General features: G+C 44.2%; 1 protein-coding gene and 1 long non-coding RNA gene across 2 annotated transcripts; one reads left to right on the forward strand and one right to left on the reverse strand.

The window, feature by feature from the left end:
* Positions 1–1,664: 1,664 nt before the first annotated feature.
* S100Z (S100 calcium binding protein Z) lies at positions 1,665–5,440 on the reverse strand. The gene is made up of 3 exons (XM_005440770.4): positions 5,144–5,440; positions 4,198–4,355; positions 1,665–3,002 (listed from the first exon to the last, which is right to left on the reverse strand). The coding sequence occupies exons 1-3, from the start codon at positions 5,223–5,225 to the stop codon at positions 2,844–2,846; spliced, it is 399 nt and encodes a 132-aa protein (XP_005440827.3). The 5' UTR covers positions 5,226–5,440; the 3' UTR covers positions 1,665–2,843.
* A 16,964-nt stretch (positions 5,441–22,404) lies between these two features.
* Positions 22,405–25,313, forward strand: LOC114016279 (uncharacterized). The gene is made up of 2 exons (XR_003560663.2): positions 22,405–22,511; positions 25,055–25,313. It is a non-coding gene; the product is annotated as an uncharacterized LOC114016279 (long non-coding RNA).
* The last annotated feature ends 81 nt before the right edge of the window (positions 25,314–25,394 follow it).

Below are 25,394 nucleotides of genomic sequence, written 5' to 3' on the forward strand. Positions count from 1 at the left end.
CAGCAAGCTTCCTCTGCATGCAAAACTTCAAAGTGCTTCAAGATTCATGAACTACAGGTAAACTTGAAGTCAGCAGGAAAAGTGTCAGTAAACAATGAGAAAAAAAAAATATTGCCTTCATGTTTGAAGGATACATTTTTCCCTTCTGAGAGAAGCTGAAAACAGTATATTCACCTCTGCAGGACAAAGTGGCCGCAGTGAGGCTGGTCATGCAAGCACCATCTTGTGTAAGTGACTTCAATACAGTTCTCCTTCCTGAGGATTGCTTACAGAAAAGGGGATTGCTCACAGCTTTTTCTGGTTCAGAGGCAATTTGAAACTTTCAGGTGATCTTCAGGTATCTTTCTTGGAAGTGGTGTCTACTAATGCAGCACTAGTTGGCTCCTGTGGGAGAGCAGCAGAAGAATGACCCACTGGTGCAGTGGGTCAGTCCATGGTTAGCCCAAGATTAGGATGGCAAGTTCTTCACCTCAGGACCCCAGATTGTGCTGAAGCTTTGTGTTTTCAAGCATCTGAATGTGCTTTGCAGCATTTTCTTCCTTTTCTGCTTTGTCTCCGGTCTTTCTGCAAAAAGATTTCTTCTTTAAACCTGATAGAGTTTAACAGATGTCCTTGCAATTAAAACAGCAATAATAAAAACCTAACCAAAAAAAAAAAAGAAAACTTTTGGCCAAGCCAAAAAGGGTGATTTATGAGGTTTTATAAAATTTTTGTTGAAATAAAGATCGAGTCATTCTCCGCTGATTCAGCCATAGCTCATGTGCAAGCAAGCCCCTTTTGCAGCGGAATTAGGCTGCACTCAATTCCTAGTAAATTCAGCTGACGAGATGGCTCCAGTGACCCTCTCCATCAGAGCAGCAACTCTTGCTGCCTGACCCCGTGGGACATTGCTGCTGCCAGCTGTGACTTACCATAATTCTGCTTGGCACGTGCACTGCTATGGGTCCAGGGGCTCATCAGGGATGAGCAGAGGGTTTATGGACTTTCTGGATCTTTTTTCCAAAGAGCCTCTTGCTAAGTCGTAATGAAGAAACTTGTCCTTACTGGAACAATCTTATTTCTTTTAGCTTTGGGCTGAAGCTTTAAGCTGCTCTTCTCTCCCTTCCCTTTGCAAGCGGAAAGGCTTGGAGACTAACAACAGTCTTCAGGACCTATGAGGATCCATAAAAGCAGTCTTACTTTTTCTGGCTGATACTCCTGCCACCCTGGTCCAACAACTGGAATGATATTGAGGTGCATGACATTGCAGGGGTAATATGTTGTGCAACTATTGTCAGTTTTACTTTAATAATTTTTGCTGTGTTCCCCTAGAAGATCTTCTGTGAATACAATATAACATGTATCACTGAAGAGTTAAAAAGGCAGCAGGTTGTGGCCCTGCCACCACTGCAAAGTCTCCTTATTTCTAGGATAACATCATTTGGTGATGGCCCCTTTTGTAGGATGATGCCTGCCCCTTGTTTTATTTATTAGAATCCGCTTCTTACAATACATTACATCTTCTTGATGATACATGATTTTATACAAATATTATAGTTTTTACTGAATGGGGTCTGGGGAGGAAAGACAAGTGAAATGCATTCTTCAAATGTTGACTAGCAGGGTATCAACATCAACAAGGGGATGTTTTTTTATTAACCTCTTACACAAACAGAAAATCTTCATTTAATTCAGACATCTTTTATTATAGTTTGAAGTTGCCAACAAAATAACAAGGAACAAAGGGAGTTCTCTGTGCAAGGGAAAAGCTACGACACCTTGCCACTGAGGATTCTCAGGGCTTTAGAAGTATGCTTAATTCAAACTGGAGTGTAGAAGTACTCTTAATTCAACCCACGAGCAGGTTAACACGAAACCGGATTACCCTACTCTTGCCATGCCTGGCCATGGGGTCCCACTGCCCCTTTTGCACCACTTCCACACAGTGGGTTGGATCAGTGTGAGATTAAATAATTGTTCCATAAGATGACTCACATTACAAAGCTGTGCCCTGGGATCTCACCATTAAATCCCCCACAAGTGATCCTCTAAAAGCCCTCTTAAGGGTGCCAGAATAGTGAAAGCAGAAGGCATTTATATTTCCCCTGAAGACCCCGTCCTTCCATCAGCCCTCTGAGCAGTTTGCTGACTAAATCTTCTATGTATTTGAATAATTTATCATATGAATAAATCCATTTATGCCAAATGAAGAGGTGGACTACTGGGATGCAGTAATGCCAGCACAACAAAATTCCATCTGGGGAGGTGGGGGAAATGAACCTGTAACAATGACAAGCAGTACTGTCTGCTCAGGCGGCAGGAGACAGCTGTGACCACATCTGAAATATGAGAGTGTGGGGAGGTAATGAAACAACATCCAAAAAGGGCTTTAGAACAAGCAGAGATGAGCAAAAAACAAGCTGGTCTTTTTCAGCTGCAAACATGTGGTTGTTATAGAATGACTGAAACCTAAATTGCAAGTTTTATGCCTCGTTCCAAATTTTCCAATTCGGAAAGTATGTAACTATCATTCCTGTGCCTTTTACTTCCCACTGACATTTAAGAAATAGAGGTCTCGACTCTTGCCAAAGGATCTGTCACCCCAAGCCCTTGACCTGGGCAACTGATGAATGCATGTTACAGATGCATGCAGTGCAAAGACTGAAAATATTCAGTCAGATCTCAGGTAGTGTAAATTGGCTTTGGTCCAGCTTACACCAGCTGCTGATCTGCTCCATAAGTGTCTTACAGCAGTAACAGGTGGAGGGATGATGGTTTGTATTCACTAAATGCTGATGACAGCTACCTAACTAGGCGTGCTTTGCTTCCCTTTGCCGCCAGGAGATTGACTGTATTGAGCATTTTTAAAACCCCTCTTTCTTTAGCTGTTCTTCAAAGAAATCATTACAAGCCACAGTCAAAGCAGCAACCAGAATGACAAATTCATTAAAATCCACTTCATTGTCTTCATTGGAGTCCAGATCTTTCATAATCTTATCAACCAGAAGGGGATCCTTTTGGCCCTAAAGGGAAAGAGAAGTGACTTAACTGTGCAGATCTTGAATGCGTGTCTGATGCACCTGACAGTGAAACCCACTGCTGTGTCACGAGCCTTGGTGCTACTAAATAAAAGGCTGCCTGAAATATGCACTTGAATAGTAATATACTACTAGCCACAGCATTAAAAACATAGGTCTGGAGTCCCAGAAGTGCACAGCAACAGAAACTGAAGATGGTGCAGCTCTTAGAAGGAATACAGGTAATAAATAGGCACTGAAATGAATCAAACAGTTTTTAGGAGCTGCTGAGCACTGATTTCTTTTGACAAGACGAATTTATAATGTACATTTCTCTGTGTCATCCCTTAACCAACAGTACTTAGATTTTCAGCAGGCTATTCATAAGCGGTCCTCTTATACATTCATTCATCATATTCAGAAGATTCCTACTTAGCAAACAACACATCCCATTTAGTGGGAGTAAGAACAGTGAATCTCGTAATAATAAATCAATAGCCAAGATTAAAAGAAAATCCAAATAAAGGAAATTGATACAATGTAGAAAAAAATGCCACTGGTGGTGATAGGGTCCACAACAATTTTTCCTGTTAAGAGGATACAGAAAAACAACTATGAATCTGGTCATGATTCCACAAAAAGCACCCAGGCTGTGTAATGCAGATCATAACAAATGCGCAAAGAGATATTCAGATCAGCAGCTTATTGCTGAAAGGATTTTCTTAGCAACTCTCTGCAAGGCACACAAGTAGCTGTGCTGTGCCTGTGGCCATTGTGCATGAGCTACCTTCTTGTCTCATGAGAGCTGGTTGCTGGATTTAATTCTTTGAAGGATTTATCTATGCCCTATTATAAAAAATGAACAAACAAACAAAAACCTGATTAAAGCCTCATTTAGCATCGATTTTTCTACTGCTTCTAGGCTGCCCTTGCTTTCCTGCTCAAATGCACAGAGGAGTAAGCAGAGCACAGGTACCCATCTGCCACTGGTGGCCAAAGCTGGACCACCCTCTGAAAACACACTTCTCAAACAGGACATTTGACCTCATCTCCTTCTGCTCAGCTCCACAAAGACAACTGTCATCTGAGAGGCTGTGTCAGGATGCGTCTTGCAGAAGGAGATGCTATTCCTGAACACTTGGATAGCTGCTTATGCCACTCATGAAGCAGTAACTCAAGAGGTTCAGGAGCTGCATCTTACCGAAAGGAAGTCGGTGAGCTCCCTGGTGAGAAGCTCCTTGAGTTCTCCTTTACTGAGCTTGTATCTGTCTCCTTCTTTGCCAGAGTAGTGATGGAAAATTCTGATCAAGGTGTCCATCGCGTCCTCCAGTGGTGTGGACATAGCAGTGAGTGGGTGAACTGTGGGGCAAAGAAGCAGAGTCAGTGACATTGCACAGGAGCCAAACCAAAGGCTGGTCTCAGGGAAAGGATGGAGAGCTAGCTGAAGACAGAAGTTGCTGCTGGTACTGAAGAAGATGGATTTTCAGTTGATCCATCCTGCCAGCTGTGTGTGAGCAAGGCCAGGCTATTACAAAACATTGTCCTGAGCTTACTAGCAATTACTTTGAAAAGATAAACAGAAAGGAGGGCCTTTATTTAAGAAAGTGATCTACTGTGCATTCATTTTGCAAAACTACTGTAAAAGGAAATCTCTCATACCCATAGCTGAAAATATAGGGAAAAGGAAGGCACACCATCCTGCCTGTTCATTCAAAGGTTTTCTCAAGAAAATGAGATCAACAAATAATAGCAGCCCAAGTGGATGTGCATTTATACAGAAGGGTCCACATCAGTTTCTTAGGTCATTAATAGAAGCATCAGCTTTCTATTTATTTGGTTGTGTTTGCTTGGGCTGACCTTTTTCCCTGTAAATTACTTGCAATAAACAAAAGTGAGCTAGGCACTCCTGAGGGTTTCCTTCATCGAGCATGCAGTAAGAAAGCACATGGGGTAGCACCACCGAGAAAAAAGATGGAAATGCAATTAGTTGCTGAGCAGCTGCCTCAGAAAAAAACTAGAAGTAGAAATCACATGAAAGGGAAACATTATGTTGATTAAGCCCTGGAAGAAAGATTAAAAATCTAGAATGAAATTCAAGGTAAGATTGGAGTCCTGAGCAATATCACTGTGCAAAGGCTAAGACTTACCTGCTTTACAGGCTAGCTGAGGTGTGTGCAAGAAAATACTCAGATCACAGAAGGTGACGGTCACCTTTCTTCCAAACCCCATCCACAAGCTCTTGTTTATCAGGCTGAGAGGGTGGATTACACCAATAGAGACAGACGTATAATTGTCACAAGGATGACGGGGCTTCTGTTTCCCTCTGCATTTGCCTACTCTGTTCAATAAAAGCTGCTTGCTGTAAATGGGTCACTAAAATATTCACTAGGCAGAGCAGAGGGCTGTGTGTGGAACACACAAGGTATCTTTTAACATTTGACCTTTTACAAATATGCCCATCTGGGGGCCTGAAGGTCAAAATTAGAAAATGCTAACAATCACCAAGGCAGTATAAAACAGCTTGCCCACTTTTAAAAAGAACTCTTTCCAATCTGTCTCTCCGCACTTCTACAGCTGAGAAATTAAATGTGTCACTACTGGCAGCCAGTGTTCAAAAATACTTGGGTACCTAGGGGTAGGCTTGTAGGTGGGCTTGCCACAAATCTCTTGAGACATCTACCTTTATCGTCAGATGTTTCTGTAAGCCTAAAACATTGGCTCTTGCTGAATGAAAGTAGTACATGGCTCCTCAGAAGGAAACAAGGAAACCAGTTTCAGAGGGAGGTGTGCCTGGAATTACAGTGTGCACTGATCAGCAGGCTTGGCTTTGTTTTTGTTAGTCCTACACAACAACTGTGGTTCAACAGCTCTCTTTTAATAAGTGATCTTACCCCAGGAGGGCTTCCCCTGCCCCGAGCCCAGGGACTCACTGACCCCAGGGGGGATGGCTGAGGGGCACAAGAAACAGCAGCTTCACCGTGGTAGGGCCTACTTACTACCCAAAATACCAAATAGCCATGGTTTTCACAACAGCCACATGAAATGAGAAACTGCTTGCTACGGTTTGCTTTCCTTCAGTAAAGCCCTCCGCTTGCTGCACGTGCGTGTCCAGCGAGCACAACTGTGCAGATGAACAGCCGGAGGGCACACAGCCGCAGCTCCTTCTCTCTTTATTCCAGCCAGGGGGAAAGAGAACGAGATGGGCATTGCTTTTAGCCCTGAAATCTCCAGGCAGTCAGAATTCTGAGTGCCAGAGCAGATCTCAGCCCACCCCTCTGCCTGCCTCCTTTGCCTCCAGACATGATGTTCCTTCTGTCTGTGCCATTGTGACAAGTCTCCACAACCCAAGGGCTCCCGGCTGTGCCCTTGGGAGAAGGGGGAGGGAAGGGTGGTGCCACACAAAAATGCTGGATCCCATGGTATGGGAGGTGACTGTGGGTAAAGCCTTATTTCCAAAACAGTAGGCAGGCTCTTCTGATGAGAAGTCCCTGGGGACATGCACAATACTGCGTGCAGGGTGTATGACTTCATCTTCCACCAGTGCCATCATGAGTGCTCACCAGGGATGGGGGGAGCCAATACTCAAGTGAATTTTAGAAAAGGTCCAGGCAGAAACCAGCTTGGAAATGTTGATATGCTACAAAAGGAACCTAGTCCCTCCTGGACTCAGAGGAGAGCTAAGGAAGTTGCTCTCCAAACCTCTTCTGTATTTGGGGATAGCTAATGGGTACCTGGTTTTGTACAGAGGGAATCCCAGTGCACTAGCAAGCACAGGGATCTAGTTGGACCATATGCAGCACGTGGGAGAAGAACATGGGTGATATCAGGTGCAGCACACCTCTCCCACTCAGATCCTGGGCATTTTGAGTGTCTTTGCAGATGCTAAGAAAAGGTATAGAGTCTGTAATGTAGCTATAGCCATGCAGGGCTGTATCTTGCCTGTGATTCACTACTGCTTATAACTATTGCTCAGAAATATTAACCAGATAAACATCACAATACTGAGGGATTTGTGGGGTGTGTGGTGTGTGGGGTTGTTTCACCCACAACCAGAAAATAAACCATGGTTCAGCCAATACAGAAGTATAAAATCCTTCTGTTTGTCTATATATTACATAAATCCTCTGGCTGATGAAAATTGCAAATCAATTATCTAAGCAGTCTACAGGAGCTACAGCTTCCAGGAGGCAGGTATAAACTTTCAGAGCTGCCAGCCTCAGGACAGAAGAAAGAAGGGTTTCCTCTATCACCTCCAGGACATCAGCTCAATAATTTACACAGTGATATAATCTGTGCAATCTCTTTCAATAGCTACTTTTGCTCCAGCTAATTGCATAAAACCCTCTCTGTTCCATGCTAGTGGATTACATGTTCACAGGCAACAGCTGAACTGAGCTTGTTTGTTCTAAAATCAACATAGCCTACAAGCACTTCTGTATTAGGGCAAGACCCAGCTCCATGTCAGCAGCCGCCATTCCCCCACCAATCCTCTCCTGCACTCTGGTTTCCCTCAGACTAAGCACAGAGCCAACACCAGACGTGGTTGACAGAAGGAGTAGGACTGCAGCATGATGGTAGACATGGTGAAGATTGGTGTCTTCCCCATTCATGACCAAAGTTTTTCCATCACAGCCTGCTGAATCATGGCTGTGTTGGTGGGAAGGCACCTCTGGAGGTGCCTAGTCCTACTTCCTGCTCAAAGCGTGATGATCACCAACACCAAATCAGGTCAGCCATGGCTTTGTCTAGTTAAATTTTGAAAATCTCCAAGGATGGAGATTTCACAAGTTCTTGGGTAATCTGCTCTAATGCCGCACTTACCTCCCTGGGGAAGATGGCTACTCTAATATCCAGCCTGAGCACCCCAAGCTGCAGTCATGGCCCTTGACCCTTTTTGCACCATCTACCACTACCACAAAGAGTCTGACTTTGTTGAGTTTATAAATTCCCATCAAACAGTCTTGGGTTCTCAGCCAAACTAAAAAATAAACTTGGAAGCAGCCTGTCCCCTGACTTGCCCGAACTAGTTTCATGTGTTAGTGTCCCCTTAACAATGCGCTTGCCCCTTGCAGACTGCTCTAGCTGTGCTCGTCTCCTAAACAAGTATTTCAACACTGAAGTGTGCACTGCAAAATCAATGGCTGTCAGAAGCAGAAGGGCAGATTTTTCACCCAGCATGGCACAAATATGCTAGAGGACTGAATTCTGCCATCTTTGTTCAGGCAGTAATAGATGCTAGAGGCTTACAGAACAAGTCAGCCATCCAATTTCACCAGAGCAGTGGAGGTTGTTCCTTGCCCTGTAAACCTGAGAAAGGACACAACCAGCTATGACTGCTTCTTTTAATTTTAGTTGGGGTAGTGTAGAGGTACACCCAGCTGGGAAACTACAGGACTGCTCCTCCCGTCCTACATGGAGATAGGGCAGTCAGACCAGAGGAAGAAAACCTTATTGCTGGTCTCTACTTCTTAAAAAACTGAGCAGAGTTCTGCCCTGTGTGAAAGCAGACAGCCCCTGACATAGTTCAGCAGACTTCTTGCCCCACAGCTGGGAAGGAGAAGCTTTGGCTTCTTCACCAGGATTTTTTCTTGGAATTTTCTTGAGACAACATAACACAGGCTGCCTTTAAGCCAGAGCAGCCTATAAAGTGACAACCTAAGCCACAGTAAAATACTGCTTAGCTTAAGCGGGAGGATCTCATGCTTAGGGCATCTGGTTTTCAACATTTGCCAGAATGCACGTGGGGAGTATTTTCTCACAAATAATTATTGCATTGGGAAAGGCAAGTCAGCCTCCCACCCACATCCTGCCATTATTTATTTTTCCCAAACTCGTACTGTTCTTGGGATGCATATGTTTTGAATCAATGTTGTACCCCCAAAGCGGCAAAAGGTGTGATGGGAAGCAACTGGGAACACTACAAGGCTCAGAAGGACAGATATACTATACACTAAAAAGCTTACATTAGATCAGAGCATAGATTAAAGAGTTTATTAATATAGACTAAAAAGCTTATAAGAGACTTACATTTGAACTAGTATTTCTTGTTAAGTTATAATGATCAATCTTACATTTTTAGGATTGTTAGAATTTTCATTTGTGTTTTGTTCCCCTGTCTGGGTTGTTGATTGATTTATCTCTTTACATCAGGCATGTCTCCCTTCCCCACAGATTCTGGTTCCCATCTTCAAGACCGTTTTAGCTGCTGTGATCGCATAGGCAGCAGAATAGCAAGAAGCTATTAAAGCTCTTGCTAATACCTTTTACCACCTAAATGTGGTGGTTTACTCTGTAGTCATCTTTTTTAATAGGTTACGCTTCAAGGGCTGCCTAACTGAAGTGCATCCTGATCTCATTCTCTGCTGGGTCCTGTTAGGGATGAGACTGTACACTTCTTTTCCAAATATGTAAATGACTTTTTCATTGAAATGTCCAGATCATTGAACTCTGCTTGCTCCCATAGTGGTAATTTCTCTTGTGATATTCATTTAGGACAGAAACTGGAGCATTGTCTGTACATGAGGTACTGACTTGGATTACTGCCTACTGCTCCCCTCTTCTCCTCTCAGAAAATGAGCCACCATTTCCTCCCTCCATGAGCAGTGAGTGACCACCCTTTACTAGCCTGTGAAGGCAACATCAAGTTGTATAGGAATGTTTTGTTATCTGGAAAATAGCCTAGAAAGCCTTCATTAACCCTGAAATGGAGTTCTGAAGTGATACTCTGGCTATACAATTCTTTCTCACAAGTCTCCGAAGCAGATGTGTCTATCCAGCTATGTAACAGCCCAGTCATTTATTATGCTAAAGCAGTCCATCTATGCCAAGGTAGGATACCAAAATTGTGTAAAATACCCCAGTGCAGACACAGTGCCGGAGCCAGCTCTGCCTTAGGTAGCAGCAGGGGATCCCCTTACAGAGCAGCTCTCCTGCCCTGTAACCAGACAGCATGCACCCAGCCTCAGCTGGCTTTGGTAGTTCGTGTTACAGCTAGGATTTTGCAGTGCCTCACTTTCTTAACAAAGCCAAGACAGTAATTTCCTTTGTGTTAAACCCACAGACCAATAAGGCAAATCCACCCTTGACACACTGATTCTGACCAGCTCGTGTTTCTTCCTAATTCGAACTCACATCAGTGTGGAGCAGCCTTTGTCCTACTTCACCATCCAGTTCCTTCCACAAGATTTTTGCAGCTAGGTTCAGCTTATGCTCTATAACTATTGGGACCCCTCCTTACATGGGGTGCATCACAGGACAGTGGCTAAGTCACCTACAAGGTTGTAGCAGTAACAGAACCTTCCACAGGCTCTCCCTGATGTGGGATGGGCTGTGGAGTGACTCCTGACTCAGTTTCTCCTTTCTGGTCTTCAGCTATCCAGCAGCTATTACTTTGGGAATGGGTTTCCTAGGGCTAGCATGACTAGCTTTCTGGTGGCAAGGAGCACCTCCAAGCAGCAAAGGCCCCTGGCCAATACAACTGCATGTTTTACATGCACTTGGCCATGCCATGATGTGTGGGGGGCCACCAAGGCTCCAGGTGCACAGCTCAGTGCATATTTTCCATCGTCTCTGCTCTGTCTGTGAGCCATGTGCTCAAGTGGGTCCTTCTTGAGGTAACCGCCAAATACACTCACCTTTCTTTTATCACCAGTGCCGAAATAAATAACTACCAAAAGATGTAACAGAAAAAAACCACTCCGGACTGACTTGATTCAATATTCCTGGGCACTGTTGATGTTAAATCAATATAGAAAAATGAGGCAAATAAAGTTTTAGCTCAGTTTGTATGTATATATAAAACAATGAGGTGCATTTCTTTTGGTCTGGGGCTGCCCCTTAGTGTCCTGCTGAAGAACTGCGGCTTCCAGATCTCACGCTAACAATGACTAACAAAGCTGCAGGGCCCAAGGGAGACAGACTCCCACCTGACTGCTCCAGGACACACACAGACGTTTCACCACTGCATTACTACAGCAAGCTCTGCATAAGACTCTGCGTTATCAACAACAAGCCAAACGAGAAGTCATATCATTAAAAATTACAGAGAAAAGAAATACCTGTTACCCGCAGCTTCTTAGCTAGAGCTATACACTCTGCAAAGAATTTAAGTGCTTGGTATCAGTCAGTGTTACAATAATGGGATTTAAGCACATGCTTTGCTGAATTCAGGCTGTATATTCCACTAATGGCCCTTGATGACACATCTCAAACTTACCGCCTGATGTGGGAAAAAGAAAGTTCTGAAGCACTTAAAGCCAGTGCTACCATTTGGAAGGTAAATGGAAGAAGAGAACAGAGTAATGTAATCTCCAGAGCTGTTACAGGAGCAACCAGCAAATAGCCATGAATTCTAGTCCAAATGCAATGGGATCAAGAAGCCTGAAGAGGGCACTGAGTGCCAGTAGATGGTGAGGTTACAGAACGAGTGCTTGAAGATGATAAGGCCATAGCAAAAAACCTAAATAAATATATTTTGCAGGCGTTTTCACTGTGGTGGAGCTTGGGGAGGTTCCCATAAGACAGAGAAAGGGACATGCTGAAGGATATGTCTCAGACTGAAGCGTAGGTAAAAGATGTTGTAGGGCATATCCTCAGAACAAGCCATAACAAGCCAGGACTGGATGGTATCCACTGCAGAGGTCTAGAGGAACTTGAGGGGGATGAATGATGGGAGCCACTGGCTAAAATCTGCCTCAGGAGCACAGCACAGAAACCTGGCAGGTACGATGCCATGTGGAGAGGTGCCAGGCAGTATCCAGAGAGCTGCCGAACATCAAGTCTGCTGTCCATATCGAGTAAAGAGGTAGAGACCAGCCTGAAAACCAGAAGGGTGGGAACATGATGAAACACAATATGCTGTGGAAAAGTAAAGAGAAGTCATAATGTAAATCTACTGACATTCCCTGAAAGAGCCACTGGTGGGGGACCTCCCTGATACTGTCCACATTGTTCCCAGAAAACATTCCTCACTCCTAAAGAACCTAGGTTGCCATGCGATACAAGGAAAAGACACACGATAAATGGCTAACTGAAAGATAGGAAATCATGAATAAATTACTGAGTTTTACAAGTGAACTTGTAAACCCATTGATACCACCAATGGGGTCCCACAGGAATCTGTCCTGGGGCCAGTGCTATTCAACATATTTCATTGATGATCTGGGAAAGGGAATAAATAATGAAGGGATAAAGTTTTTTTGTTGATAGCTGTACAGAGAGAAGAAGTTAAAGTCCAGCTGCGAAGAATGAAGAAGGACCTCATGGAACTGAGCTATATAGCGCGAGATAAATTTAGCATAGATGAACACAAAGTGACATGGGGAAAATCAGGTTTTTGTACACAACTATGAGCTTTGAGTTGACTGTTGGGATTCTTGAGTGAGATCTTGGATTTATGGCAAGGAAAAATGTTGGTCCAGTAAGAATCTGAAAACAAACAGGATTAGGAAATAAACAGAAAACAGAAAAACAGAAGTGGTTTTATGCTAGTAAGTCCAAGGGAAGCCCACTTCTTCAACCTCATGGTGGTCCTCCTGCCTTCATCTTACAAACAGTACGGCAGGATTAGAGGAGATAAGGAGGAAAACAGTAAAGAAACAGCTTCTGTGTTAGAAACAGCTAAATACACAAGTCATCTCAGTCTGCAGAAGGACATAACTGAAGATATGAAAGAAGCTTGCACATTCAAGCATGGAGAAGGCATGGAGAAGGTACTAAGTAATTATTCACAGTCTTTTCCAATGCAAAAATACAGAGAAAAAAAACCCCACAGACAACGAGTTCAAAAGAAGCAAAATAATATTTTTAAGCTGCTGAACTGCTTGCTGTGACAAATTCCTGGGAATAAAAATACTTATTGAGACCTACTAAATATGAAACTTGTGCCATCAAGACATCTCCAAAACACAAATCACGGGAGGCTGGGTTAGCTTTCTGGAGAATTACCAGCCTTGCCACACTCTAGTCCTCTTTCCTACATACCTACATTAGCCACTGTTCCTAGAAGGTTACTAGGTGAGAACTAGCTTTGCCTGTTATAAGAAAAGCCAGTTATATTGTTGTTATCTGAAAAAAAATTCATTAAAAAGTCCAAGGCAGACAAAACATTCATTTCCAGGACAAGTTTACAGGAAAGCAAAACTCTGAAAGCAGAAGGTGCTTGCAATCCTCTTTTGACATTCCCATGGCTATTACAGCTGCAGCTGCTCTGAGGGATCTGCTCTTGAAAAGTGAATTTTTGATGGTACTAGGAATGGAGCTGGACCAACAATACAGAAGCAATGTAAGTTTCAGCACAAGCCAGCCTGGGTGTTAAAAGCAGATGTAAATTAAGAGCCAGAGGCAGATGTTGTTAAGGTACAATTGGTTTAACTTCTTCAAAAAACCAAGGAAATTAGGGTTATACCAAGTTTAATGAACACCATGAATGGCCCAGAGACATGTTGCATGTATATGCAAACCAAGAACAGCTGAGATGGTCGGAGGAACAGAGAAAGACAGCTGGCACAATTTCCTCTTCACATCTTAGAATTTACTTAGAATTTTGGGCTGCATGTTTTCTCTCCATTTGGAGGAGAAACTGAGAACACACTGCACTGTGCAGATACACTCAAGTGTATCAGCAACACACACCACCCTGCTGTGGTGTCTGCATCCCTCAACTTTGCAGGGCAGTAGCAGGAGCTCCTAGCTCCACCAGCCCTGGCAGGTACCTTGTCCAAGCCAACGGCCAGTGGTGGGGTTCCTTCATCTCAAATAACATGACGGCCCCATGGGCTTCTTGTTGGTCTCCTGACTCGCACCCCAGCCACACACTCTCCTGTCTCATACCACAGTCCTGTGTCACCTGGCACGTGAGATGATGAGAGGCTAGATGTAAGCCTGGTAATGGTGACAGAGAATGCACTTGCACTTGTGTGTCCCTGGACACAGCTCAAACAATGGCAAAACCCATTCTCCAGCCTTTGCCAGTGCTTGCTGCGGCGTGTTGTTCAGATCCCTTTGTTTCACTTCTCCTTGCTGCTTTTTTCCTTGCTTCTGTGCCTCCCAAGCATAGCATTCACGCAGCCCTTCAGCCCCTGCGTTTGCAGGAAGGGTCTCGCTCAGCTCCAGCAGACCTCATCGGGTCTCACTCTATGGCATGAGGCTGTCATATGAGGTTGTGGATCATTTCCCATGATCTTGCTATGGGAGGCCTAGTTTTTGTGGCTGATCAGTTAGCTCACTTTCAAGTCTGATGTATTAGATACACAGAAGTAGCCTGAATAGAACTGGTTCAGCCAACACTTCTAATGCATTAAAAAAAAAGACATTAGATAGATGTGGCAAGAGAAGTAGACACAAGTGACTGCAGAACTATTACTCAACCAATACACATCACGCTTAAAATATCTTACCAAAATTTGGACATAAACTTGAATAAAATCACCGAAGTGTGTTAAAATGGGTGAGTAAAAGTTTTGACAGGTAGAAAGCCCACAAAGCAATTATCTACTTTGTGTGCCACTAAAAGCAGTCATCATGTCTGCTGTGGAAAACAGAGTGATCATGCACAAATCCATGTAGACATTTACTGTTCTGTTGCCTTCTAAAAGAATGAGTAATGGCTTATTGCCCTTACCCTGTTTTCCAAGTACCCCTATAACAAAGCCTTGAAAGAGCTGGTTTTCACAGAGCTTCCTTTTCATCTCCTCCCTCCCACGCTGAACGATATCCCACCTTTGATCAGTGGGTCTTCAATCCAAAAAGCCACATAAACCGTTTTTCAGCCGCAGAACATTGCATATGTTGCATTCAAACTCTCTGATCCCAGTGAGCTTTCTACACTCATTATCCCTAAGAGTTTAATAACATTTACATTGAACCTTCTAAGAGGCATATATTTCTGTGAAAAGAAATTCCTTCATAATCAGAACTATATGAATTTCTGTTATTTGCTTTTCAGTTCTTTGACCAAAGACCCTGAGCTATGGAAAGGAGAATGTCAGTGACAGATATCATGTGCAACATTTTTTAAATTAAGCTTTTATCTCCTCTGCAAGTATTTTTCTGCCTTGTTTGCAGTGATTTTAGAGTGAAATCAGATTTTACCTCTATGGAAAGTCTTTTCCAAACCAACTATTTTTCCATTGTTTAAAGGTTGTTTTAAAGTTTATTGTCCTTCTGGTATTTCCAAAGGAAGCAGGACAATACACTGACAAAAACGCTGACACTGCTATTAAATGAGATTTCAGATGTACTTTTGATAATACAAACTACTGCCATCCCTGAACTAAAAAGCATGATGATGATATCACCATCCTTATTTGCTTTTTTTTTTTTTTTTTTCTAGAGAAATTCTGTTTCTTGGGATAATTGGCAGATACAGAAGGCTGGCAGGGTGTCAGGAGCAAGTATATGCTACCGTCTTGTTTCCATTGTTGAGTTGGGTGTTTAAATATGTTAATTTTGTTACAAAAGTGCCAGTATCCATGTTTTCAGACAGAAAGAAGAAATCTCAAATACCTGAGGCTGTTAAGATTCCTTGGAATCATACTGTGGCAGAAGCATGACAGAAGCCAGTATCATATCAGTAGTGATTGCTACCTTAACTCTACATCCCTCTAATTAGGGTACCTTTATTAATCACATGCACATGTTGTGTCTTCTGGTGGTCATTGAGGCAACAAGTATAACAGGCATTAATGCCTTTCATTCTAAGTGTTATCTACATAAAATTATGCCACTTACAGAGCAAATGAATAATTACTTTCCGACAACCAAAATCACAGATACTGCTGACCCATGAAAAGCTCCTAAATGATGATATTACAAAGTATCTAGATTTTTTGTGTCAGGGCACTGAGTCCAAGCATTCCCCATTTTTTATTCTTCAGTTCATTGTCAAAAGAAGTTTGCAGTAAAATGATGTTCTCACCATATCCTCTAACGATGCAACCCCACTGATGCGGCAGGTCCAGCACTCACTTGTTCCTGACTCACCTGGCATGGTGGGGGTCTGCTTGAGAGCTGCCCAGCCTCAATCCTGCCTTTGATACCAAACAGAGGTGCACTTGTGGCATCTTGCAAGAGTATTACCACTGAGGAAGATGGAGGGCTGGTAAAAAATGGCACAAATGGGACTCTGCCTTTGCTCAAAGGGCAGAGAAGGTTCACTCCTTACTTTAGAAATACATTTATTTCTTACCTGAGTCCACTCTTGTGAAGTGGTCTGAGTCACCACCCTCCCCAGCACAAAGTATTTTGTAGCTACAATGGTCATGGTAAACATGCATTAAGTTACATAGATACATTTGCAGGTTAAGTAACATTTCCACAATGGCAAACTTCACGTGGGCTCAGCCACTGTGAAAATAATGAAAAAAATCAGCTATGACTGACAATAAACTTCTGCATGTCATACTACTTCAAAATCCTGGGGATTACAGGAGACAAACACCACCACCTCTTCTTGCTCAGATAAGATTATGCTTGGAAGATTTCATTTTAGCAGTGGTTTAGATCCAATAAAAATGAGGGAGACAGCAAGATATCATGAGAAAATCCTGCTTCAAAAGGTACTTTCCAGGAGCCCCGTATCTCTCCTTAGCAATTTGCTTCCCTGATCCCACACTTAGCAGGGATATTTAATATCATCTGTTAAGTCCTACTCCTTCTCTAACATCAGATATCTATGTGTGTCTTGAAATGGGGAGTTACAAAACCATTTGCACAGCACAGGGAAACCTGGATTAAGTCTTTCAGATTTGTGTGTCAAAGAAAATGTGCAATAGCAGCTAGAAACAGAAGAGGGAGCCTGTAACCACAGCATCCGCTCTTTTTGCAGTTTTTCAGAAAATGAAACAAAACACGATTCTGTATGCAAAATTCTTTCCCCAACCGATCAATACAGTCCTCGGCCACCCCCTGAATAACACCGATGTCTCTGGGCTTAGGTAGACAGCTTGGCTGGTACGTGACACGCGCCTCTGCCCCTTTGCTGAGAAGCCACGCTCCCACGTCATGCTGTGTGCTCTTTGCCCACTGAGATGGTACCACTTCCCCATACTGCAAGCCTTCTGAATTAGAGGTTAATACGCAAAAGTAAGGAAGTTAATTCAAGGTGGACACTCTACTCCATGGAAACACCAAGAGCCAAGGAGATGCCTGCAACTCTGACTTCAGCGCAGCAGCTTTAGCTCAGCATTTAAGTAGTGGAGAAGCAGATGCTCTGGGAGGAAGGAGGGAGGATGCGATTTTAGACACGCTAAAACAGATGTCTACCTATCCATATAGGATCCTTACATACCAGAGCAGAGATGTGTGTAATGACTCCCTTGCCATGTGCAAACTAACTGTGAGGAGCTCTCTACTTTGACGAGGGAGCAAACTACACAGCACAAAGGCACCGTGAGTTCATGCTGAGGGAAACTGTGTGTTCACTGGCATAGCATATGTGCCACACGCACACTACAGTGACCCCACTAAGTGGACAAGCCCCCCAAATGGTCCTCAGGCCACAGAGCTCTGTGGAGCCTCTGTTCCTGATCACACCTGACAGGTCTGACTCTGTCTCTGGGTGCCTGCAACTAGCCATGACTAGGAGTGGGCATTCGTACCAAACGTGGCTTAAATTTAAACCATACATGGAAGACAAAAGGATCTTGAAACAACAGGGCTGCTAGCATCTGTCTTATCTAAAGCCTTACTATCTCGAATTGAGTTGGAGGCAGTGGAAACTGTGACCTTAGTGGCAGTCAGGTGCTGCCATTTCCCAACTTCTGGCAGCGTTATCTTCATCCTGTGCTGTCACACATCCTAGCACCAGGACCTCCCCTATCAGCCTGCCCATGCCCTGCCATAACACAGTTAACAAAGTGAAGGTGCTGTGGGATGACTCTCTCTCTTCTTTCCTACTATTCCTCCTTCTCCAGCCCCTTCTTGACACCTGGTGCAGAATTTAATTCTGCAGAACTCACCCTAGGCTGAGTTTTGTCGAAGTTGGAGCCAGCTCTACATCCTTCACCAGAAAACCCGAATAAAGCCATCTACACTCCTCCGAGACTTCACAGCAAACAGCACCAGTTTACCAGCCACAGAGAGCTCCTTTGTCCTCTCCATCACTGGCCCTGCTAGCTAAAAACTCACGGTGGCAGGCGCTGGGAGTTGAGCCTTAGTCTCGGCTGCTAGCCTAGGGTCTGGCAGCAACTCAGACATTTACTGAGGATTGTCTTGCCAGATACTATTGTAGTATTCATGACTCTACCAATTTAATGACATATAGTGGCCCGAGGAGTTTCCAGGCAACCAGCCTAACACACACAATGCAGTCTTCATAAATACAACTGAGCAGTTCTGTAATTTCGTTTCAGCATTGCATTTTGCCACCAAATCACTCTTCACAGCAACAGCACCCTCCACACCAGTTCACAAATAGCATCACCACAATACAGCCACCTCCAACATTTCCAGCTGTACTCCCAAAGTTAATGAAGAGAGATTAGTGATTCTGACCAAAAGCAGGCAACTTCATTTGAATGTGTAACAGTGCCACTTGCTTCCAACATGTCCTGAACTACTGCTAAGGGCTTGCCCTCAATATTTGTACACAGTGAACCATGTCACTCAGTTCATCCCCCCACAGAAAGCCAGATGCATTTGCCTGACTGGGATTTGAAGACGAAATGTCAAGGGGTCACGATGTGTCAAACTGGAAGTATGCCCTAGTCCAGACTCACTGCCAGCTAAATCCAGCAAGCACCAGAGCGTGGTATTCCCGCCCCAGCCTACACTGCCATTTTGACTCATCAATTGCTTCTTGTGTTTTCTTCGTATCTTCATGGCTTTTGTAAATGCGTGACACAGAAGTCTCTTCAGGACTTTCAGGAAACTTCTACCACTGCATCTTATTTTTTTAAATTTATGTTTACAAGTTAATAATTTCCTTTGTTTTTTTCCTCTTATTCAGTGGGTCAGCCTCTCCAAAGAAGCCGCATATCCTTTGTTTTCCCACATTAAATTACTCCATTTTCCCAAGTGCTCAGAAATACAGACACAGGCCCCATGCAAACAGTCTCTACCTCCCCACATCCTGTACTGTGATAGTACAGTTCCCGTCACAGACATTCAGACACAGGAAGCACAGGCCGACTGCTAAAACACAGCACCAGGAGTACATACCGTCCTGAATTCAGACTCAGTGCAGACAAAGCACAAATGCTGATGACGTTCCCCACCACATCATGTCCACGCATCACTTCCTTCTAGCAGCTGAGAGCTGGCAAGCACTATAAAGGGGAGGGGAAATCAAATAAATGGCAGTAAAGGCTCAGTATCACACATGCTAAATGCTCAGTTTCCAGCAGTTTGCTTCCTGAAGGTGAGGCACAAAGCTGGAGTGCAATCCCTAAACAAAATGCAGCTGTTAACTGTGAGAGGGACATCCACTCATGTGCCACCTCATACTTATTCCCAGCCAGAGCACCCATCACTTGATGCATGCAAGGTCTGGCAATTAAAATCCTGCCGACCTTAAGAATTACTGTATGTCGATTTTTAGAACTGCCATAAAATACAGACAACATCCCTCTTGTCCACTGTTTCCTCAGAACCGTCTGTGTTAACTGACACGTCATGGGGGCTGCAATACCTGGAGCTGACCAACGGACAGAGCTGAGAGTTGTTATTGGGACATTTCTCTTAACTCCCAAATGTAGACAAATCAAATGTTGGCTTTTCTTCTCCCACACTTTGTTGCTTCATTACACAAGTGCTCATTACTGCATATTATTAACACATTAAAAACAAAGGACCAAGGCTTAGTCCATGTGATGAGTGTGCTACCAGCAGACTGCATTGGTAAAGCACTCCAGAGAGACACAAATTTAGCAGAAGGACTGTGCTTTACACCCAGTGTAATAATCCCACAGAGACCAGGTGGAGCAAGTTTTACTAGCAAAGACACAGTTCCTCCATTACAGCTACATCAGGGCTCTTGCTGACATGGCTCTGGCAATCAGAGATCGCACCAGTTCTCTCCCATGGCTGCTCTATGCTGTGGCAAAATGCAATACCCAGGTGAGCATCAAGCCGACCCAGGTAACACACAGTGTTCAGCAGCCAGCAGCCTATGTGACAAGAAAGGAGGGTATCCAGAGAGATGGGAGTGGCCACACTTTAATTATCTTTGCATTTGGGAATGCAGGTTCAATACTGAAGTGTAGACACTGGAGCCTGGCTTTGACAGGATTTCATCAGAGAGAATCCCAGGTAGACCTCAGTACCCTTGAGCTGGCTCCATTCTGGTGTTTGCACCACATGAGCAATCCCAGGTGGTTTATGAACTCCAGTGCAGCTATGAACCTACCCACCTCCACGTACAGACAGACATGCCTTTCCCCCTTTCCCTAGCCACCAAAGAGCTGGCCAGACCACCAGGGAAGCTGGCTGCAGACACGCTTAAAAGAACAGTGAAGCCCGAGTCACATAAGCTAGCACTGGGTCAGTGAGTCCTGATGGATCCAAGAGAATTGTCACAGTGTCTCTGCATAGCACTCAATGTATCCTTCGCAATCACTAGCCAATTTTCTATCACCTGAAGCATCTCTGTCTCCTTTGGCCTAGATGACAGAGAGCTGACTATGTAGTCAGCGTGTTACACTGGTCCTGCCAGCAAACAGTGCCTGGAGAATGTTTATCTGCAAGCCAACAGAAGGTAGGCTTCTGAGGAAAAACAACGTAGTTAACACGTACTCTCCTGGCTGTTTTTGCATCAAAATGTGCATGTTTACTGTGTTCATGCTGAATTTAACATTGATGCTGTATATTAACCATGTTCAAAGTGCCCATGACAGTTCAAATGCATCTGTAATGAAACTCAGGTCCCCAAGGGCTGTTACAGTAAATAGGCATTATGCTGCTTGATTCCCAGGACAGCTACACATCAAGACACATGCCATATGTTTTCAATCATTACACCACAGTTAGTCAGACAAAATGAATGCTAAACTTGGTGGGCCCAGATTCATCAAGGAATTCTGAGAAAATTCAGGGACAAAATAGCTGAATTAGTAACAGAAGTGTGTTACATCTTGCCAAAACTATACTTGAATACTGGGAGCCAATGCTACAATCAAAAGAATGTTCTGAGGTGTTCAGGCAAGTATGGTCCTGTGAGCCCAGTATCTGTGCTGGGCAGTTAGTGATGAGTCTAACAAGGGACATCACTAATGAAATTTGGACTTTTCTGGGAAAAGCCACCACTGCTTTTGTAAAGAGAAGTCTGGGCTTAACAGCCTGTGGAGCTCTTGGAAGAGACCAGTTGCACGTGGAGATAAGGATGATCCAGTGGATCCAGTCTACCTGGATTTCCAAGAGGCTTTTGGCAAAATTCCTGATTAAAGGCTTTTAAAGAGAACTAGGCAGCCATGGACTGAGAGGGAAGGTCCTTTTGTGGAAAAATAACTGATTACAAGAAAAGAACTACAGGGTAGAAGAAAAATGGTCTGTTTTCCAAATGCCGGGTACTCACCAGTGTGGTGCCAGACCTGTATCTGGCCTTTCATAACCTCACAACATCTTTTTAGTCCTCCAGAGCTGCCTGCCCCTTCTTCCAAAGGTGGTACTCTCCCTTTTTCCCTGAGTTCCAGCTAAAGTTCAGCCAGGTCTTCTCCACCACTGGCTCATCTTTTGGCCCATGGCAACAGCCTGCCCCTGCACCTCTAAGATCTCCTTCTTGAAGAACGCCCAGCCTTCCTGGACCCCTTGGCCCTTCAGAACGATCCTCCAAGGGATTCTGTCAACCAAGTTCTTAAACAGGCCAAAGTCAGCCCTCTGGAAGTCCAACACAGCCATTCTGCTGACCACCCACCACCCCCTCCATACTTCTCCAAGAATCAAAAACTTCATCATCTCATGCTTGGTATGCCCAAGACATCCTCCAACCACCACATCCCCCACCAGCGCTTCCCTGTGTGCAAACAGCAGGCCCAGCGGGACATCTCCCCTGGCTGGCTCACTGACAGCTGTCAGGCAGGCATCTGCCGCACACTCAGGAGCCTCCTGGTCTGTGTCCTATCCGCTGTGCTGTATTTCCAGCAGACATCCAGTAGTTTGAAATCCCCCATGAGAACAAGGGCTACTAATTATGAGACTCCGCCAGCACAGATGGGGTTTTGTCCACATTGTCATTTTCCTGACCTTCAGGTTGCTGAGCTGAATACTGTCCTAGTTTCAGCTGGGACAGAGTTAATTTTCTTTATTAGTAGCTGGTGCAGCTAAATAATGGTATGGAATAAGGAGTAGATACTGTCCTGATTTTGGCTGGGATAGAGTTAAATTTCTATTAGTAGCTGGCCAGTGCCGTGTTTTGGCTTTGGAGTGAAAACAATGCTGATAACACCCCCATGTTTTCAGTTGTTGCTGGGTGATGTTTATACTGTCAAGGACTTTTTAGTGTCCTGCCAGCCAAAGGGCTGGAGGGGCACCAGTCACTGGGAGGGACACAGCCAGGACAGCTGACCCGAACTAGCCACAGAGGTATGTCATACCATGGGGCACCGTGCTGGGAGTATAAACTGGGGGGGCTGGCTGGGGTGGGCCAACCATTGCTGGGGGACTGGCTGGGCATGGGTCAGCAGGTGGGGAGCAGCTGTATTGTGCATCACTTGTTTGGCTTCCTCCCTTCCCTATGGCTTCATTGCTCTCCCCCTCTCCTTCCTTTTCATTATAACTGATACCGTTATTATTATTCCTCTTTCATTTTTTTTTTCAATTATTAAATTGTTCTTATCTAACCCTTGAGTTTCACCTTCCTTTCCAACTCTCCTCCCCAACTCCCTGGGTGAGGGGGAGTGACTGACTGGCTTTGTGGGGCTTAATTACCAGCCAGGGTTAAACCATGACACATACCTGGGAAAGTGAAGGGGGCTGAGTGTGCGTGCGTGTGTGTGTGTCTGTGTGTGTGTCTGTGTATCTGTGTCTGTGTGTGTGTGTGTGTGTCTGTGTCTGTGTATCTGTGTCTGTGTGTCTGTGTGTGTGTGATTTGCCTGCTGCCCTAAGCAGGGACCTGTTTCCACTCCTCCCTGTCACTTAGGTCCCCTCCATCTGCCTGGTGGTGAGTAGGCAGGGGACCCTCCACTTGTGATGTGTCCATCCAGTGCATCTATCTCAACCCTTTAAGAACCAGGGGTTACCAAATGAGCCTAGTGGACCCTGGTTCAAAGCAAATAAAATCAGGTTGATTTTCACAGCAAGACACCCAACAGTGTTCCTAATTAAACTAGACAAATAGGAAACTCTCATGCTGAAAATACCTGGATGTTAGGAATGTGGGAGGTATGATACGTGCCTGCACTGTTCTCACTCTGCCTGGGTACCTGCCTGTAACTTCTTTTCGTTGCTGTTTTGCACACTTCAAGTTACAGAATAGTCCTTCTCAGCAGCAGGTTTCCTCACTGATGCCAATGAGCTTAGCTCCCTTGGAATTCAACTCCTTTTTTCCTGAAATTCAGAGCACATTTCAACAGACTCATAGCACAGCAATCATGTGGCGCGAAGAAACAAACTTCCCTGGCCACATTTTCTGTGCATCTGGTATGTTGGCCAGATGCCTTGTGCAGCAGTCCTACTGGTTTTTGACATGTCCCTTGACATCTTGCTGTCTTGTTCACCTCCAAAGACATGGCTCAGCAGATTATGTTGGACAAGCTATACGGACCCTCGGTCTGAGCCAGCAAAGCCATTGCTATGGTCATGGGTAGAGGCTTCCTCCCTGCTACTTAGGTTTGCCAGAGCCTTCACTGCTCCTGTGCTTGTAGCTGCTTAGTGCAAGCACGTGTTGGTGGTAAAAGGTGGTCTGACCTTCTCCCTTGTGCTGAGCTCATCCAGCAAAGTAGACAAATGCTGTTCCAAGTTGAAGGTAAACTTTCCTCCCTCCTCCTGGTTTAACTTTAACCTGAGACGGATCAAATCCACCCCAAAGTCACACACGGTTGTAACAGTACAAGGGAACAGTGTGATCAAGCAGTAAGGTTAAGAGAAAGACTAGCCTACCTCTCTTAGCTGTAGCACACGCTTGAGCTGTTTGTGAAACCATGACACTGGGCACATAATTACACTGATTTCCACTTCCTGATGTGTTCATGAATGTTGCAGTGATTACTTATGTAGCATGCAAATCTTAAGTCAGCCTTAGGTGGGGATGTTTTTGTATCTCTTTGGTTTAGAATTGTCAAGTTGGCACTGTTCAGGAATATATTTATTGTTAGCTGAAGACAATCACTCTATACCGATCAATCTTGCCTGAGGGTACAGCCCTAGAGGAGGTTAAGCAGCCAGCTCCCTACTCCTAGGATACATTCTTGCCCCATCACTACCTGACTGCACAGGCACACGATTGTCAGTTCAAGAATTGGTTCACATTGATTGACCAACTAGCCTGGTCTACCTGCTCTGTTAACTGGAGCAAAATAATTCATCCTAAATTCAGGATGAGCATTTGCAATACAGCTAGAGATGGGAAAATTTTCCCACAATTTGTCCTTGTTTCCAGGATAAAAAGAAGAAAGCAAAACAATTCTTATAAAGGTTTCTCCTCTCTATCTGCAATTAGTTTAGTCTGCAACACTTGAGTTGCATTAGAGACAGACAACACTTGCAGCATTGTGTATGTAGAAGATACATGCTATAAATGCAATTGGATACTTGATGAAATTCTAAGTACCAGTTCTCTTCTTCCCCTCCTAACCACACAATAGTTAGATGCAGAGATGGCCCTCCCTATCTGCCCCTAACGACATGAGCCCAGACAGTATCACTAAAACAGCGAATGAAGAGCAAAGAAGATATTAATAGTTTCTATTATAACTAGACTTAAAAGATCTTTTCAACTCCCAGTGAGCATAGTTTGAGGCAATAAGCTTCACTTAGATGACTGTGGGTTCCTTGAATAGTATTCTCCAAAGTTTGCCACACATAGTACAACCTTCTTTTAAAAGAAAACATCCTATTAATTAAAACTTTTTCTCAAAATGCTTTCAAAAACACCACAGCAACATCTAACTCTTCAATGTCATTGGCAGATCTCCGCTGTTGCTGCAGGTATGACATGGAAGATTCGTCCTTGAAACCTGCTTTGTCAATCCACAGATGAAGAAGGCTAGAAGGGAGGAGAGGATCAAGAAGATCAGCACATCCCTTCACGCGAGCTGCAGTGGACTGGTTTGACTGACTGAGTCCCCAGCTCTGATCCCAACAACAACAGGAAAGGAAGAAAAGAGTGAGATCATAGATATAAGCATTATGTGCTATATTTCTGATTAAATAATGACAAGAAATAAATCTCGCCCCCTAAAAGACTGACTATATTAAACATGAATCATAGGTGATACCTTTATGGTATTACATAGACATGCACAGACA

This window comes from Falco cherrug, chromosome Z, assembly GCF_023634085.1.
Source record: "Falco cherrug isolate bFalChe1 chromosome Z, bFalChe1.pri, whole genome shotgun sequence".
NCBI classification, from domain to species: domain Eukaryota; kingdom Metazoa; phylum Chordata; class Aves; order Falconiformes; family Falconidae; genus Falco; species Falco cherrug.